We start from the raw sequence: 15589 nt of genomic DNA on the forward strand, positions 1-15589 counted from the left end.
TGCACCTGCACTCCAAGGTCTCTTTGTTCAGCAAGTTCATTGCCATAATTTAAGTTTTAATTTTGGCATCCAATATTAACTAATAAGGCTACAGGCAGCTTTCAACAAAATAAAATGCAGAAATACAAAATCTGTATTGCTGAACCTTACCATTCAGGTTTGATATCTGTACAGGTGCGGATGTAATTTTTAGTGGTAAGTACAAATTCATTGTAGAGCACCCACTCAGGTTTGTGGTCCAGGACAGTAGAAGGATGAAGCTGCACAACCTGGTTATCTTTCACAGTCAAATAGTGGCCTGTGCGTTCCAAATGAGCCACCTAAAACAAAGACAGAAAATAGTCATTACTCATGACACAGAATACTGGTAAAAATCTGGGGAAGGGGTAGGCAGGATGGAAACAGAAGGGAAAAAAAATCTTTTTGTGCATTTATTTTTATACAATGGTTAAAATTAAGTTATAAATTGAAACAACAATTAAACTAATTGGGCAAAATAAAATAACTTGGAACATTCTCTGGGATATGTACTAATCCTTGCAAGGTATAAAATGAATGGTACAAGCCAAACATCTTAGGATGTATTAAGAGCATGTCAATAAAGCAAACAAACAAGTTATCCTGCATTTTTTGTGTAGCACTGAAGCTTCCAGTGTGAATAGCATTTATTCTTTAGTGCATATTATTGTCTTAATTTGATCATATGTAACTTTATCAAGTTAAATCTTTCTCTTTCATATGAAAAACTATGGAACTTACAGAAAATCTTATGACCTTTCAATATGAGAAATGTTTTATAACTTACTGAAGCACGAAGAGTGCAGTTCTTACAAAATATTCAAATAGCTTGACAAAAACTAAACAATTCAGACATTCACAAAAATTACTTTCCACTTATCTGCCAAGTGTCCCACTTACACCACAACATATTTCTGACCCTACAAGGACCTTGTTACATCACTGTCAAGCCACAGAGTCCTGCTGAATTATCAATATTTCCCGTCCTTCCGAGATGCATGAGTCACAGCTTTTTGAATAACTTACATCTATTGCCATGCTTTTTAATTCTGATGGTAGGTTTTTAAAAAAATTGATGCCATCTACTACTCAATTTGCTCCTATCATTCATTCTAACATGTGCCTTTCACTTGTGTTTCAGCACACCCACAACACACCGAGAAAAGCAATTAAAAACGACAGATATATAATAAACATAATCTTTAACAATTCAATAATCCTGTGCAAACTTGGCAGTTTCCATTTCTACTGAAGGGCAAATAACGTTTTTAATTATATTGAAGTAAAGCAATTTTTGCCAGACAGGAGCTTCTTGTGATTATATCAGACCCAATTTAACCTGCTCACTCATCAAGTTCTTAGATATGGTAAAAGAGAGGCAATATCAGAGCACAAACTTTTGATTAGGTAACTGATAACTCCTTTCAAATCTGCACAAAATTTCTTTGAATGAAGGAATCCTTTGTAAATGGATTGGTAATCATGATCTGTAAAACAGAGGATACACTGGAGGAGAGAAGGACAGCAAAATAATGGAGAGGGGTGTCTGACCACCTCTCTAGCCACCGGTTTATTCCTAGATGGTCACTTACTTCACCCACATGCGGTTGGGCCTTATACTGTTGACCCATCCTAGAAAGGATCTCCAAATACTCATTTAGTAATAATAGCACATTACTTTTCAATGCAAAAATCCACATGTTTTATTAGTGAATCCCTTGTTATCAAGCTATATGAAGGTCAATAGTAAAGCTTCAAAGAAAGAGAAGTTTCAAATGAACCTATAATGGAAAAAAAGAATGGAAAAAAACCCTGCACGAAGAAAGGTTGATAGTATATTTCAAAATGGAGACCTACATACGGACCCTCACAACTACATCAACAGCTTAAATTTCACCTGGCTCAGAGCAACAAAAAGTCCTAATTTGTTTTGATTGTAAAAATATAAGCCAACAAATTTTTCCATTTATTGCACTCTAATTCTGAATTAATCAAGTAGTCATGATCAAACTAGGACTACTGATAAGTTCTCTTCCAATTCCAAAATATAAAATGTTATAAAAGCATTGCCACACAAGTCTAGATTATAGAAGTATAAATAACCCCATCCAATTGAATTGAATGCATTAATCAGTCATTATCTATTTGAACTGTGGAATAGCTTAGAGGGACTTAGTATGATAAGATCAGTGAGAGATCTAATACCTACACTGAAGTTTTAAGTTCAGTACAAAATGATAATCCCAAATCCACAAAATAAGTTTCTGCACACTACTTTATACTTTCAGGCGGTTTGTCTTCTGAAAGTAACAACTCTTAGTAACACAAGAGTAGACTGCTGCATCTGATGTTGAACTGGTTTTCATCCAGCCAGTACTCTCCAACAGATAACGGTCAAAGAATTTTATACTTGCTAGTCTCAGTATTTGGCAAGTCTCAAGCTCCTCACTCTGATCTCCTCTTAATATGCAACTTCTATGGCAATTTTTATTTTAAATTTCATTCCATTAGAGAGACACTTCAGCTCCTTTGCCAATATTCTCCATTCTTTCATTTTAATCTTCCTGCTTCATCTTCTTTCATCACAATTTCCTCCTGAAGTGCTTTTTTTGTTTCAAAAGAAAAATTTGTTCCCATTAACAGTTTGCTTCAACCACTGTGCAAATAAACAACTAACATATGTAGCACTACGCTCCATTCTACAGCCAGAGATTTAATGTTTTAAATGAACAATACAGACTCCATATGTTGAATTGTACTATATTTCGCAAAAATTAGGAACAGCAATCATTTTCACTATACCTGCATGAAGTAACCAGAAACCAGTGCCTTTCTAATATTTATGTAATAATCTCGACTTGTGAATTCTGTACTCCTCCGAGGCAGATTGAACCTGTCCATGATTCGTGATAATTGTTGACGTACATTGTCAGCAGACATCAAGGATCTGTAGTTAATGAAGTTGTCATAGCACCATTGAACCGATTCATGGTCTAAAAATAAAAAAAAAGAGTGTATCATGGTTAATATAAAAACTGCAATTAAATTCTGGCTTTATAAAGCAATCAAAAAGCCACTGCAGCATAAAAATAGCCCTTTTAATGCAATGCGCCCATTCACGTCATTAATTTGCAAGTACCCAAAGCAAACTGGTGCCTTGAAAACAATTCATTCTGTTGTGAGGAAGTGCCAAATGGAGGGAAAGTACTTTGCCACTGGCACAAGGGAAAAATCACAAGAACTCACTCTAGGTGTTTTCAAGTTCTTTTCCCTAATGTCAGGTTTCATAAAAGTGTAACTACCACAGGCAGATCACCTATTCATTCAGTCACAGCGATGAATGACTGAATGCAAACCATAAAACTACACAGCCACACTTGACAGTTCGTAAGAAAAATGCTATTAGAAATTAGATTAGCCTCAACTAAAATTAGCCACAACTACTGCGAGCAAAAGCCAAATTTAATAGTTTATACAACTGCCAGGTCTGAAATGTCACGAATCCTAAGTGGGGGAAAGCAATCAGTTTGCTGCAATTATTTTGTGATACTGACAATTCTACTTTTTGGAAAACTTTACCAAATTTAATGAAGGGATGAAACAATACTCTGAATTTAAAGTCACAATTCTAATTATTTGACAATTAAATTCTTTTGTGCTAAATGATCATTTTGATGGATTATTTATTTTGCTTAATTTGAGCTACTCAAATTTACATTTTTCAAAAACAGCAATATTTATAGAGTCAATTCACTAAATTGATACTACAACAACAGATCCATGTTGATCATGGACTTCCTAATATGGATGGAGGAGTTTTCTACAAAGTCCAAACAGAATAAAAACACCAATGTCCAAACTAGCAGGAGGTGCACCTTTGCTCACAAGGTCATCGTATTACTTTCTCTGTAAAAGAACACCATGGGGATTTTAATGTAAGTTAAATCACAAATTGCTGGAGCAAAGCACTTTGAGTGCTGTGATTATAAACCCAAAAGCAGCCACATTTGCTAAAAATTATTAGATACTGAAAATATACAAGAAATTGTGAAAGCAAGCCTGGACTCAAAAGGTAGAATCTCAGATTGTACTATAACCTTTTATGTAGTAGCCTATCAAATAACTCTGGAAAACTAAGTACAAATCAGGAGCAGGAAAGGCCATTCGGCTCTGCTCCACCATTCAATATGGTCACAGCGGATCTTCTCTCACAATCCAAATGCCCACTTTTCCTCCATACAATTGATGCTTCTAATACTTAAAAATGTTAACCTCTCTCTCAAATATACTCAGTGACCTAGACACCACAGCATTCTGTGGTAGCAAACTCCACAAATTGGCCACCTTTGAGTGAAGTGTGAAGAAACGTTTCCTCATCTCGTCCTAAATGGCCTATCTTGTATCCTGAGACTGCGACCCTTGTTTCTCGACTCCCCAAACATCCTCCATGTATATAGCATGTCTCACCCTACTAGAATATTTTATGCTTCCATCAGATCCCCTCTCATTCTTTTAAATTGTAGTGAATACAAACCCAGTTGAACCAATCTCTCCTCGTTTACCTGTCCTGCCACCTTTAGGTAGGGAAACCAAAACTGTACACAATAGTCCAAGTGCAGACTCACCAAGACCCTACGTAACTGCTGTAAGACACCCCTATGCATTTGCAATGAAGCCCGATATACCATTTGTCTTCCTAATTGCTAGCTGCACCTACCTGTTTACGTTCACTGACTGGTATACAAGGACACAAGAGCCCTTATACATTATACTGCATCTGTATTATTATCACCCCACACACAACTCGACTAGATTGGCCTGAAGCCTCCTTGCATCCTCCTCACAAACCTGCCAGCAAACTCAGAAACAAGCCATTTGATTGCCAAATAATCCAAATATATTAGTTACCATTAGGGAAGCTAAAAGATCTCAAAATATTTTAGCGCACACCTTTATAAAATATTTTTCTCAGATGGCCAGGGAAGATGCACACAGTGAACATTCAGACCATATAACCATAAGAAATAAGAACAGCATTAGGCCATTCAGCCCCTCGACTCTGCTCACCCGTTCAACAGGATCATGGCTAATTTGACATTTCTTGCATTCACTTTCCAGCCTTTTCCCCATAACCCTTGATTTCCCTATTGCTCAAGTTACCACAACTTCTAAATCTGTCTCACTTTAATTTGAAGTCATCATGCAGTACTTGCGTTGCTTGCTTTGGTCTAAACATGGATGCATGCTGCAGACAAATGTAAAATAAACTTGTAAAAACTGAAAAAGCCCAATGAAGAACTCAAAGGTCTGACAGTGCAACTTTCAAACACTATGCTAAACAGAACAGATAACCCCTGAACAATTCAAGTACTAATGGGCCATGAAATACAAGAAAACAAAGTAATGCTGTAAGGAACTGGGGTCTAACTAACAGATGGCATGTTGAATGCCCAGAATATACAGGACATCATGAGACAGAAATAATCAACTTGATAAAGCACCATTGTAAAACACATAACTTTATAATGAGCTCCATTGATGGGAATTTAGGCTTTATAGCAACAAGCAATTGTAATTTCCTTAGAGATGGCTTGTTTTTGCTTTATTCTAACAAAGGTATTACACTTAATTAAGATATCTCCCACTCAACACTGTCTAAGCTGCGTGCGCAGCTGTTCCATGTTTCAGACACAGCCATCAGCATCGGCAGCCTCCAGGTGTCACTGCCATGCATGAGCCCTCTGATACCTGTGTAGTCGGCAAGAAAATAGAAGGAATGCTGCTACCACTGATTTTTTTCAGTCATCTTTTAAAAAAGCAAAATGTCTCCATTATTCCAAAATAGCCTAACAGCCTTAACTGGAAGGGTACTAAAGGGTGATACTGCATGTACAACAGACTAGGTGTTGCTAAATTCTTTGGTTTATAAGCTCAAGTTTGTTTTATGAACATGGCATGCAAAAATGTAATGCCACACTTTCCTTTATGGCAATCATCTGAAATTAGTGTGAAATTTTCCAAAATATTTCAAGGTCTTCGGGAAAAAAAACCATGGTTTGTTTCTGACGTAGGCAATGCCTTGCCTGAGGCAGTGGCAAAGGGCATATTTATTAACGAAGGCAACACATGGAGGAACCCAATATAAATTCAAAATTTGTGCTTTAAGATTGGATGAATTATCTTGTGATCTTCCATTTTTACAGTTTTCATGGAATGGTAACCAGTTTTTATGTCCACAAAATGCTAGGGGGTCATCAAGTGGCCAACTTTCTGCTAATATCTAATGTGGTCTCTTTCTTTATAGGATGAAGAAACCAACCATAAAACTTCACAGTGGTAAAGGTCCAATGTCACCATTCAGTCATCTGGTACAGGAGTGAACTGGCAGAATGGTGCAGGTTCTGGGAATCAAGCAGGACATGCTGAGCAGCACCATCCATCTACAATATTCAAAGATGTTGCATGCTCAGCACATGGTTTCTCTGGAACCCATCGATCTCAACTTAACTCTTATGCTTGGCGGACATTGTGAAAGAGAAAACAAGGTCCGAAGAATATAGAGAGCTTTGGGTAAAGTAATTATGCCCTGTGCAATTAATGGTACATTAGTACATTAGCATGTGCTTCAACACAGTCTAGAATACATTCAATGCAGGTGATCATTAGCGAAGACCATCAGCAGTAGGGATTTTTTTGTCTTAACAGCAATGAATCAGTTTCTTGGAATGTAAAACGTTCAGAGCTGACTTACAGTTATGGCACTTGCTAATATACAGCCAACTGAAGCATTTAACAAGGTGCTTGACATGTGAGGAGGATCATTGTACCGATGAAAATTTCATTTGTAACTTGACATATAATGTACAGCAAGTAAACAAGAGCTATACTGGCAATCTTCTAAAAATGACTTATGCCCTACAGAGAAATGGAACGTTTTCTTTATCAGCACTTGAATCACACGGTGTTTGAAAAATTAAAGTGATCACAATAATTTAAAGTCAAATCAAAAATTTAAATTGCCATACAACTTATAAAATGGGTCAGGAATACATCATGGATTTTGTTGAAACAAAGATGATGCAGTGTTACTTTTCTAAAGTAAAACTGCATTTGTGGACTGTTCTGTTCTGGGGCCTCAACCGTTCACCATATTTATTAAGATCCATTGTATTATGGAACTATGTTTGCAATTTTGCAGATGATACAAAAATGTGACATTGTAAGTAGTGCAGAAAGAAATAAAAAATTACACTAGGAATAAGAGGAGGTTAAGTGAATGGACAAAGTGCGAGGAATGGATTTAAAACAGACAGAGATCACATTTTGATCTAAAAAGAATAGAAGTGTGTAGTGCTAAATAGTGAAAGAAATTTTTGCAATGGAACTCAAAAGAAATTTGGGGGTGCATAGATATCGATTAAAGATGCCATGGACAGAATATAGAAAATAACTAAAGCTGCTGAGAGAATGCTGACGTTCACATCTAGAGATTTCCTTCATATTAGTTGATGGCATGTGGATATTGCTGAGAGACAGCATTTATTGCTCATCCTTAACTGCCCTGGTGAAAATAATGGCAAGCTGCCATTTGGAAACATTACAATTTACAGACTTGAACAAAGGGGGGCTAAAAGTTACGCTAATAATGATACAAAGCCATGGTTAGATGACACCTGTGCTAACTACCTTGAAGGGAGGTTATATTTTACACGTAAGGAATCTAGTCTAAATACATCGGAATAATACCTGCACAGCAAGGCTTAAGTTCCTATGAGAAATCAAGCAAACCCAAGCTTTATTTCTTGAAACTTAGAACAGCAATGGAGATATGAACCAAGTTTGAGTAATTAAAGGAAAATAATACAGTTCTCGATAGGCTGGGATGTTAGACGAGGGGACCGTAGCCGAAACATTAGTTGATCTTTCAGAAACAAAAGCAGGAAGCACTTTTACATGGAGTAAAATAGAAGTTTGGAAACTCTCAGCCACAAACAGCATTTGATGTAGGATGAGTTAAATTTAGAATGGAGATTTAGATAGAGAACAAAAAAAGAGGACGCAGGGTCAAAGATGAGTATATAAGTGTTAGGACACGCATCAACCATGGATTTAACTGTTGTTAGACACAACTGTGGAACAGATTTGAAGAACCAAGTGTCTAGCCCAGACAATTGTTCTTTCCATTCATTTATGAAACTAAAACCATTGTAGGCAAATATAGCAGTCAATCTGTGCAGTGCAAAGCCCTAGCAAACCATAAAATGATAACTCATCAGGTATTTGGTTCTTGGAGATATTAACTGAGGGACAAATATTGGTGAAGGGAACAAGAAAATTATGCCAGCTCTTCAGCAAGCAGTGCCATAGTATCTTTTCCACGAGATTGAGCTGTTAACATTGCTCTAAGAGAGAGAAGGTACTTCCAAAAGTGCAACACTGTCTCCATAACATACCAAAGCAACAAGTTAAATTAATACTTGCATCCAGAGCATGGACTGTCTTCATGACATTCCCACTTTGGAAAGGACAGTGTACCTGAATGACTCAATGCTAATATCACAAAAACGTATGTTAGCATTTGTTTTAAGTATGAAATGTTGATCAGGGCAGATAGCTCAGCTTGTCTTCTCAATGATGTGGGATTTTTAAAACTCTTTCCTTTAACCAGAGCCGCTTAGTTAAATGCCTCATTCAGAAGAAGAAACCTCTGACAATGTAATACTTCCTTTTTAACTACTGCAGCAATTATTGCCACAAGTCCCTGGAGTGGAACTTGATTAACCTTCTGATTCAGAATGTGCGCTGCCAACAGGCCAATCTGCCATGCAAATGTTTTGTTTCTAAAGAAAAGGTTTCTGTTCAGTTAGTTACAATGTTTCCCTATGCAATATTGGTGTTCTATAATTAAAATATCTAGTCACTCAAGCCACAGTAAAATGAATACAGCAATCAATTTAAAATTCATAATAGCAAACAAAAACCCAATGGAAATGAACAAAATAACATGCTAACACAAAAACGAAAATGCTGGAAATGCACAGCAGATAGATCAACTGGATGTAAGCTTGTTCGCTGAGCTGGAAGATTCATTTTCAGACATTTCATCACCATTCTAGGTGACACCATCAACGAGCCTCCAGACGAAGCGCTGGTGTTATGGCCCCCTTTCTATTTGCGTTTAAGTTTCCTTGGGTTGGTGATGTCATTTCCTGTTCTTTTTCTGAGAGGGTGGTAAATCCATTTACCGCCCTCTGAGAAAAGAACAGGAAATGACATCACTACAGGAAATACATCAACTCAAGAAAACCTAAACACAAATAAAAAGCGGACCATAGCACCGGTGCTTCACCGGAAACTCACAGATGTTACCTAGTATGGAGATGAACATCTGAAAACAAACCTTCCAGCTCAGCGAGCAAATTTACATCCATAACCTCAACCTGAGCTACAAATCTTCTCAAAACTGACTAAGATAGATCAACGTATAAAAACAAATATTTATTTGTGCATAAATTCTTCCTTTTTTTCAGAAGCTGGTCCATCTATTGTATTCTCCCAACCCCAAGGTTCACCATACAGTTTCTGAAGTCATCAAGGGGACTGCAAAAATCAAGAGGCTAAACAATTTTGGATTGTTAACAAAACTACACATTGCAAAACCAACATAAAACAATTTCTCCAAATGCTGAGTTGAAATTAAAATCAAAGCAACATTTGGGAATTTCATTGGGGAAAATGAGAAACTTCTAACTGATCATTTTGTTAGATTGGTAACAAATAACACAAAGAAGAGTTGCTATCTCTTTGAATTAATAATGAGCTATTTTGATTCAAATAAAGAACAAATTGCAAATGATCCAGTTCAAATTAAGTAATTTAAAATGAAACACTTTTTCACAAATTCCAATCCTAATATTTTTGCTCTTCCTTCATTTCCCACCTACTCAGTCACTGCCATGGTACCTCTGGCCATGCTTTCTGTTCCCAACGGTATCCATGTGAACACAATCACTACATCACCTCATCCCTCCTCCTTCCCCCTGTCAAAGATACAGCTTTAACACAACCCCCCATTTTCTCATCGGTGCACAGCTTCATGGTAATATCATTCAAATTTAACTTCCACATCCACACTAACATTATCCAGCTCTCTTTTGCCACAACTTGTCATTCAACCTTCCCGCTATCACTGTGCTGTTGGACTATTTATCTGTCATACTATACTCTGGGATTTCTTCACTAACGCTGTCCACCTTTCCCTCCATTTGGAAGGCCCAACTCCCTTGTTGACCACCCTTCACTGTATCCCCTCCCCTTTGGTTTACTGTCTCGTGTTGTGACATGTTTGTAAAACGTATCTCAGAATGATATTTACTTTAAATATGCAATACAAGTATGCAGGTTGTTCAACTTTGATTTGAGTCACCAAGTCAAAGGGCACTCCGCAGATGTGCATTCCCACACAGAAAGATACCCTGGGAATTGCACTGCATTTGTACAAATGTCTAATTTTCCAATTATTTCAATGCACTGAAAATCGAGAAACATGAGGGGCTTTATGGTTTTCTAACTGTCACAATCTCCAAGTGCTGCTCTGTGCAGCAGTGTCCAACCCTAAACCCAGGCTTGTGCAGACCTCTAAACAAATTTCCAACCAAAAAGAATCCAAAGAATTCTTGAGTTCTATCCAGTTTGAGCCTAAATATGATACTACTAGTTTCAAATTAGTTACTGCAGGGAAAACATTCCTTATTCAATTTATGAATATCCTGGTTTTAGTCTCAAACATTTTCCTATTACAAATTAGACTGCAAGTAGTACAGCTATACAGTTCTGTGTTCCTTAATGAGAATTGGAAACGGTTATGTACTGAAAGAAAACTACTAACACAAGTCTATATTTGCAGTAAAGTTGCAAATGGGAAACACCGCCTCCACTCAATAGCTTAGTGTTACTTGCCTCCCCCAGCACCCTCATCACCAACCCCCCCCCCCAAAAGCTTAAAGATGAATCCAAAATAAATTTGAGATTTACTGATTTTTTATGTGATTAAAAGTCAGAATGTTTTTACAAGCAAGTCTCAGAAGACAGGTGACAATGAATATCATTGATAGTTGATATATGCAGTCCTATAGAATTAGTAATTTTAAACAAAAAATGCCAATATAAATTTGCTTCAACATTCAGTTTTATGAATGCAGTGATCTTCAAATGAAGTTCGCTTTAAGTAATAAAATAGGCACACAGGCAGCTGCACACCAATTTCTTGTTGAACTATTCTCAGATGTATATGCTGAAGTTTAATATTTCAGAGCATTTTTTGCTACAAAAGCTACATGAATCCACAAAACAACTCCATCTGAAGATCTGCACTTGATAAAAGGGAAGTACAATTTACTTACTCTGCTTGAAAGCATGGTACACGTTGAGCAGGGTCAGGTGATCTCCATCTATATGTGCGAACCGCATCTTGGCTTCGTCCGCTGCTTTCTTAGCTTCCGTTGGGCGAACAAAACACTGTGGGACTAAACAATGTTGGTATGGGCCCAACACAGACGCCCATATGGATGAGTCACTCATTCACAGACACAGGAACAAGGCCTAGCTAGGTCAGTTCAGAGAGCATTGGGCAGGGCATGATGGGACATGGTCACCAACTGCATCTTGGACTGTCTACTACCTTGGCTTGGTACCAAACATCAACACCTACTCACATCTGCAAGACAAGAGTGTTTCAGAAGCTACACAATTACCAAATTTTAGTGAAAAAGGCGGTGCATAGGGCAATACAGAACTATTATAATGTATTAACTGAGTGCCTTCTGCGAGCATTTTCCTAACCTGCTAAATATGTAACCATAAAATGTTTAAGTATTTTAAAGTGTTCAACAGATGACTTGAATCTCACCCTTGCAAATAGGTTAAAAACCCAAGAAGAACAAAAGGAAGCAAGGGTGAAATTCTGCCCTGCCCAGCTGCTCTGAATCTGATTTAATCTATTTAACCGACACAGAGTGCGAGTCTGTTGTCTTGCTAAACATTACTTACGAAAGCGTCATCAGGCCATTAATGGTTTTGTATAAGCATTATACAGGATTGAATCAATATTATTAATGAAATACAAAACCACAAGTTACCTCAGTAAGCAAGTGACCAATGTTAAGTCACAATGAGCATTAGCGCTGCTCATTTCTGTGAAAGAGCTGCGCCAAAATTAACCGTAAATCTACCAAGCCACGTTACTTGTTTTGAAGCTCAATTACATAAATAAGGATTTAAAATATGCCTCTTAGCCAATTACGAACTTGCAGATATTTTGTCAGTCTGGAGCCTTGGGCAGTAGGTTTGTAAAATTACTCTCTCGAATTAAAATTCTAACACTGGGGGAAAAAAATGTTTCTTGTGCATAGAATATTAAAGCTATTTGTGCTGAACAGTCCCAATATTCATCAACACCACCTTCACTAAGCTTCTTCCTCCTTTGCTAAACATGATTGAACAGAACAAAATTATGGGCAAATAGAATATTAGAAAATGGTTAAAAAATACCTGAAAGTAAGCATCAAACCTGAAAAATTGTAATCAGAATTAATTGCTTGACTTCTATATTCCCGAGCTTAAACTTTCAAAACTTCAATAATTTCTTTAGAACATTCAAATTATTTAATTTCGTTTGCTAAGTATCTAGACAAAACATCAATCTAACAAATCCTGCTCAATAATCTACTTTGTCTAACTGCAAATCATGTTCTGACAATTGCATCCCTGCTTATTACCTGACAACATTGCAGTAATGGAGAGAATCTCATTTGAACAGTTGTGTTCACAGCTGGCAATAACCATCTTGGCCAACTGTGGATCTAAAGGGAATTCTGCCATCATGGACCCAAGTTCCGTCAGGTCTCCATCATCATTCAGTGCAGCAAGATAATTCAAAAGCTCCAGGGCTCTCATCAGTGTCTCTGGGGCTGAAAAGTAAAATATATAAAATTAGATATACATTCTTTGATTAAATTTTTTAAAAATTACTTTATTTACTATTTGATCTCCCCAATACGTATAAATGTTTAGATACGCATCTTTACAAGGTGGTCTTCTGTCTCTCCTGAATTCATTGTGGGCAACTTGACACTTACATTAGACTATTTGGCTTGCGCTAATACAAGTTCAAAAGCACTTCTGACAAGTTAGAGGATAATTCCATGGACCTGAAGGAAATGACTGTCTGCTCTAGCTTGATATTTTAAAAAAAAACCTTAAGAACAAATATTCACAATAAGGATTACATAGTGCGGGCAGGATGGTGATGATGATTATTTGGGAGTTGACATTTGCCACTTCACCAGGAATATTCATTGCCAACAAATATGAGAGCATTATAAAACATCAATCACTGATGTCTTCTGGTAAGCCACCAGATTCATTTACATAAAATACAAACATGCCTCCAACTTTGGGAACATTTTGCTCTGCACACACAATATGCTACTATCACTTCAAGGCTGGAAAATTTCACCGGTTACATAAGTTACTTTCAGGTTCTGTCAACTTTCAATGAACAGTTTTCTCCAATCTTTTCTCGGTATTCCTGCTGGTGTAGTCATTAACCTTTAGTGTGCACTGGGCTCCAAGGCAGTACTCATAATTCAAGTCAAAATATCAGACTCGACCCCACCTCAGGGATGCAGCATGTTAACTAAGCTAAATAAAAACCAAAAGCTACGGATGCTGTAAATCAGAAGCAGCATCTATGAAAAGAAATCAGTGTTAGCGTTTCGGGTCCGGTGACCCTTCAGAGGGAGGAATGTTAACTCTGATTCTCTTCACAGATGCTGCCAGACCTGCTGAGCTTTTGCAGCAACTTCTGTTTTTGTTTCACATTAACGAGGCTGATACTTCACTGCTGCACTGTGAATATTTCATTGTCATGTTACTGATTTTCATATACAACATTAAAACATGATTTCAAATGCCTGCTCACGTTGATGTTAACAAGAAAAACTCCAAAGCATTAATGAAGAGAAATCTTTTTTGATCCTGTCCACTCAGCAGCTCCTGAACATTCAATTACATTACCATAGCGGAATCCCCTACTATAAACATCCGGGGGGGGGGGGGGGTTACCTCTGACCAGAAACTGAACTGGACCAGCTTTATAAATACTGGTTATAACAGCACTCTAGAGTGCTAGGAATCTTGGAATGAGCAACAGACCTCTTGACTCCCCAAATACACCATCCAGTAGGTAGCGTGATGGAATAATCTATTTCTTGGAGAGGTGCAGCTCCAACAACACAAGAATCTTGACACCATTCAGGACAAAGCAGCCCACTTCACAGGCACTCCATCAACAAACATTTGCTTCCACTACCTCTGACATAATAGCAGCAGTGTGTACCAAGTACAAGGTGGGCTGTAGAAATTCACAAAGGGTCCACCTTATTATTCTCCATTGACACCAGTTTGAAGAACAACAAAAAAAGAATACCATCACCTGTAAGCTCCTCATTCAGTCTGTCATCATCCAGACATGGAAATATGTCGCCGGTGTCACTGGGTCAAAATCCTAGAACTCCATGTCTAACAGCATTGAGGGTGTACCTACACTAAATGAATTGCAGCAGTTCAAAGGAATACTTCAACTATCGTTTTCTCTAGGGATCGCCAATAAATGTTGGTCTAGCCAGCAAACACCCACATCCCACAAATGTTGTGAGAATTTTCTATTCCTCATTGTCCTGCCTTATGAGGGTAATTTCCTAGCATCGAAGCACTTCATAAGAGAGAATGATCACAAATAATTCATATGTAACCTTTTATCAATATCTAGAATGATATTTTTGAAGTCATGAACATAAACTGCAAAAGGTATAATCTGTAGGCTTGGAACAAACCCAAGATAACCCAAACTCCAACAGCATTATATAGATGCAATAACAACCTTAAAGTTAGGACAAACTAAATAGGTTTGAAATTTGTAAAATAGATCTGAGAGGAGGTTTGGTAGTGGATAAAACTGCTATAAATGTTTCTATAAACAAAAGTAGAGTGGGAGAGACATCATTTGACCAGCTATTTACCTGGTGGATCCATGAAGTCAAAGTGTACCAGGTCATCAATGCCAAGTTTCTTCAGTTGAAGAACTACAGAACCCAGGTTTGACCTCAAAATCTCTGGGTAAGTATTGTCCTGTTAATTTAAATAAAACAAGCCAAAGCTGAAAAATGTTGAAAAAGCTAACACAATCTCCAGTATGCACAGAAAAATAATTTGCAATTACTTAGCCACTTTAATGTAAGGAAAAGTCACTGCACACAATAATTACAGAACACAGTAAAACATACTACGCTAAAATCAAACCATTAAACAGAGATATTAACACAAATGATCGATGAGCTTGATGAAAGACAGAGGTTTTAAGGAGCAGCTTAAAAAGGGGACAGGAGAGGTGGAGTGGTTTAAGACGAGAATTCAAAGCTTGAAGTCAATGCCGCTAAGTCAGGGTAACCAATGGTGAAGCAATTATATTCAAGAGGTCAGAACTGGAAGAGCACAGTTATTTCAGAGGATT

General features: G+C 37.4%; 1 protein-coding gene across 2 annotated transcripts in view; it reads right to left on the reverse strand.

The window, feature by feature from the left end:
- The window catches only part of dhx15 (DEAH (Asp-Glu-Ala-His) box helicase 15), a 103552-nt gene that overhangs the window by 4419 nt on the left and 83544 nt on the right, over positions 1 to 15589 (reverse strand). For both annotated transcript variants that reach the window (XM_043693906.2, XM_043693916.2), the window contains exons 9-13: positions 15099 to 15207; positions 12795 to 12986; positions 11421 to 11543; positions 2821 to 3011; positions 151 to 320 (exon numbers count right to left, since the gene is read on the reverse strand). In XM_043693906.2, the coding sequence (XP_043549841.1) occupies positions 151 to 320; positions 2821 to 3011; positions 11421 to 11543; positions 12795 to 12986; positions 15099 to 15207 (785 nt within the window). The remainder of the gene's footprint in view (positions 1 to 150; positions 321 to 2820; positions 3012 to 11420; positions 11544 to 12794; positions 12987 to 15098; positions 15208 to 15589) is intronic.

The sequence above is a fragment of the Chiloscyllium plagiosum genome, unplaced genomic scaffold (genome assembly GCF_037043375.1).
Source record: "Chiloscyllium plagiosum isolate Xiang-an unplaced genomic scaffold, Cpla_swu_hap1 HiC_scaffold_1, whole genome shotgun sequence".
Taxonomy (NCBI): domain Eukaryota; kingdom Metazoa; phylum Chordata; class Chondrichthyes; order Orectolobiformes; family Hemiscylliidae; genus Chiloscyllium; species Chiloscyllium plagiosum.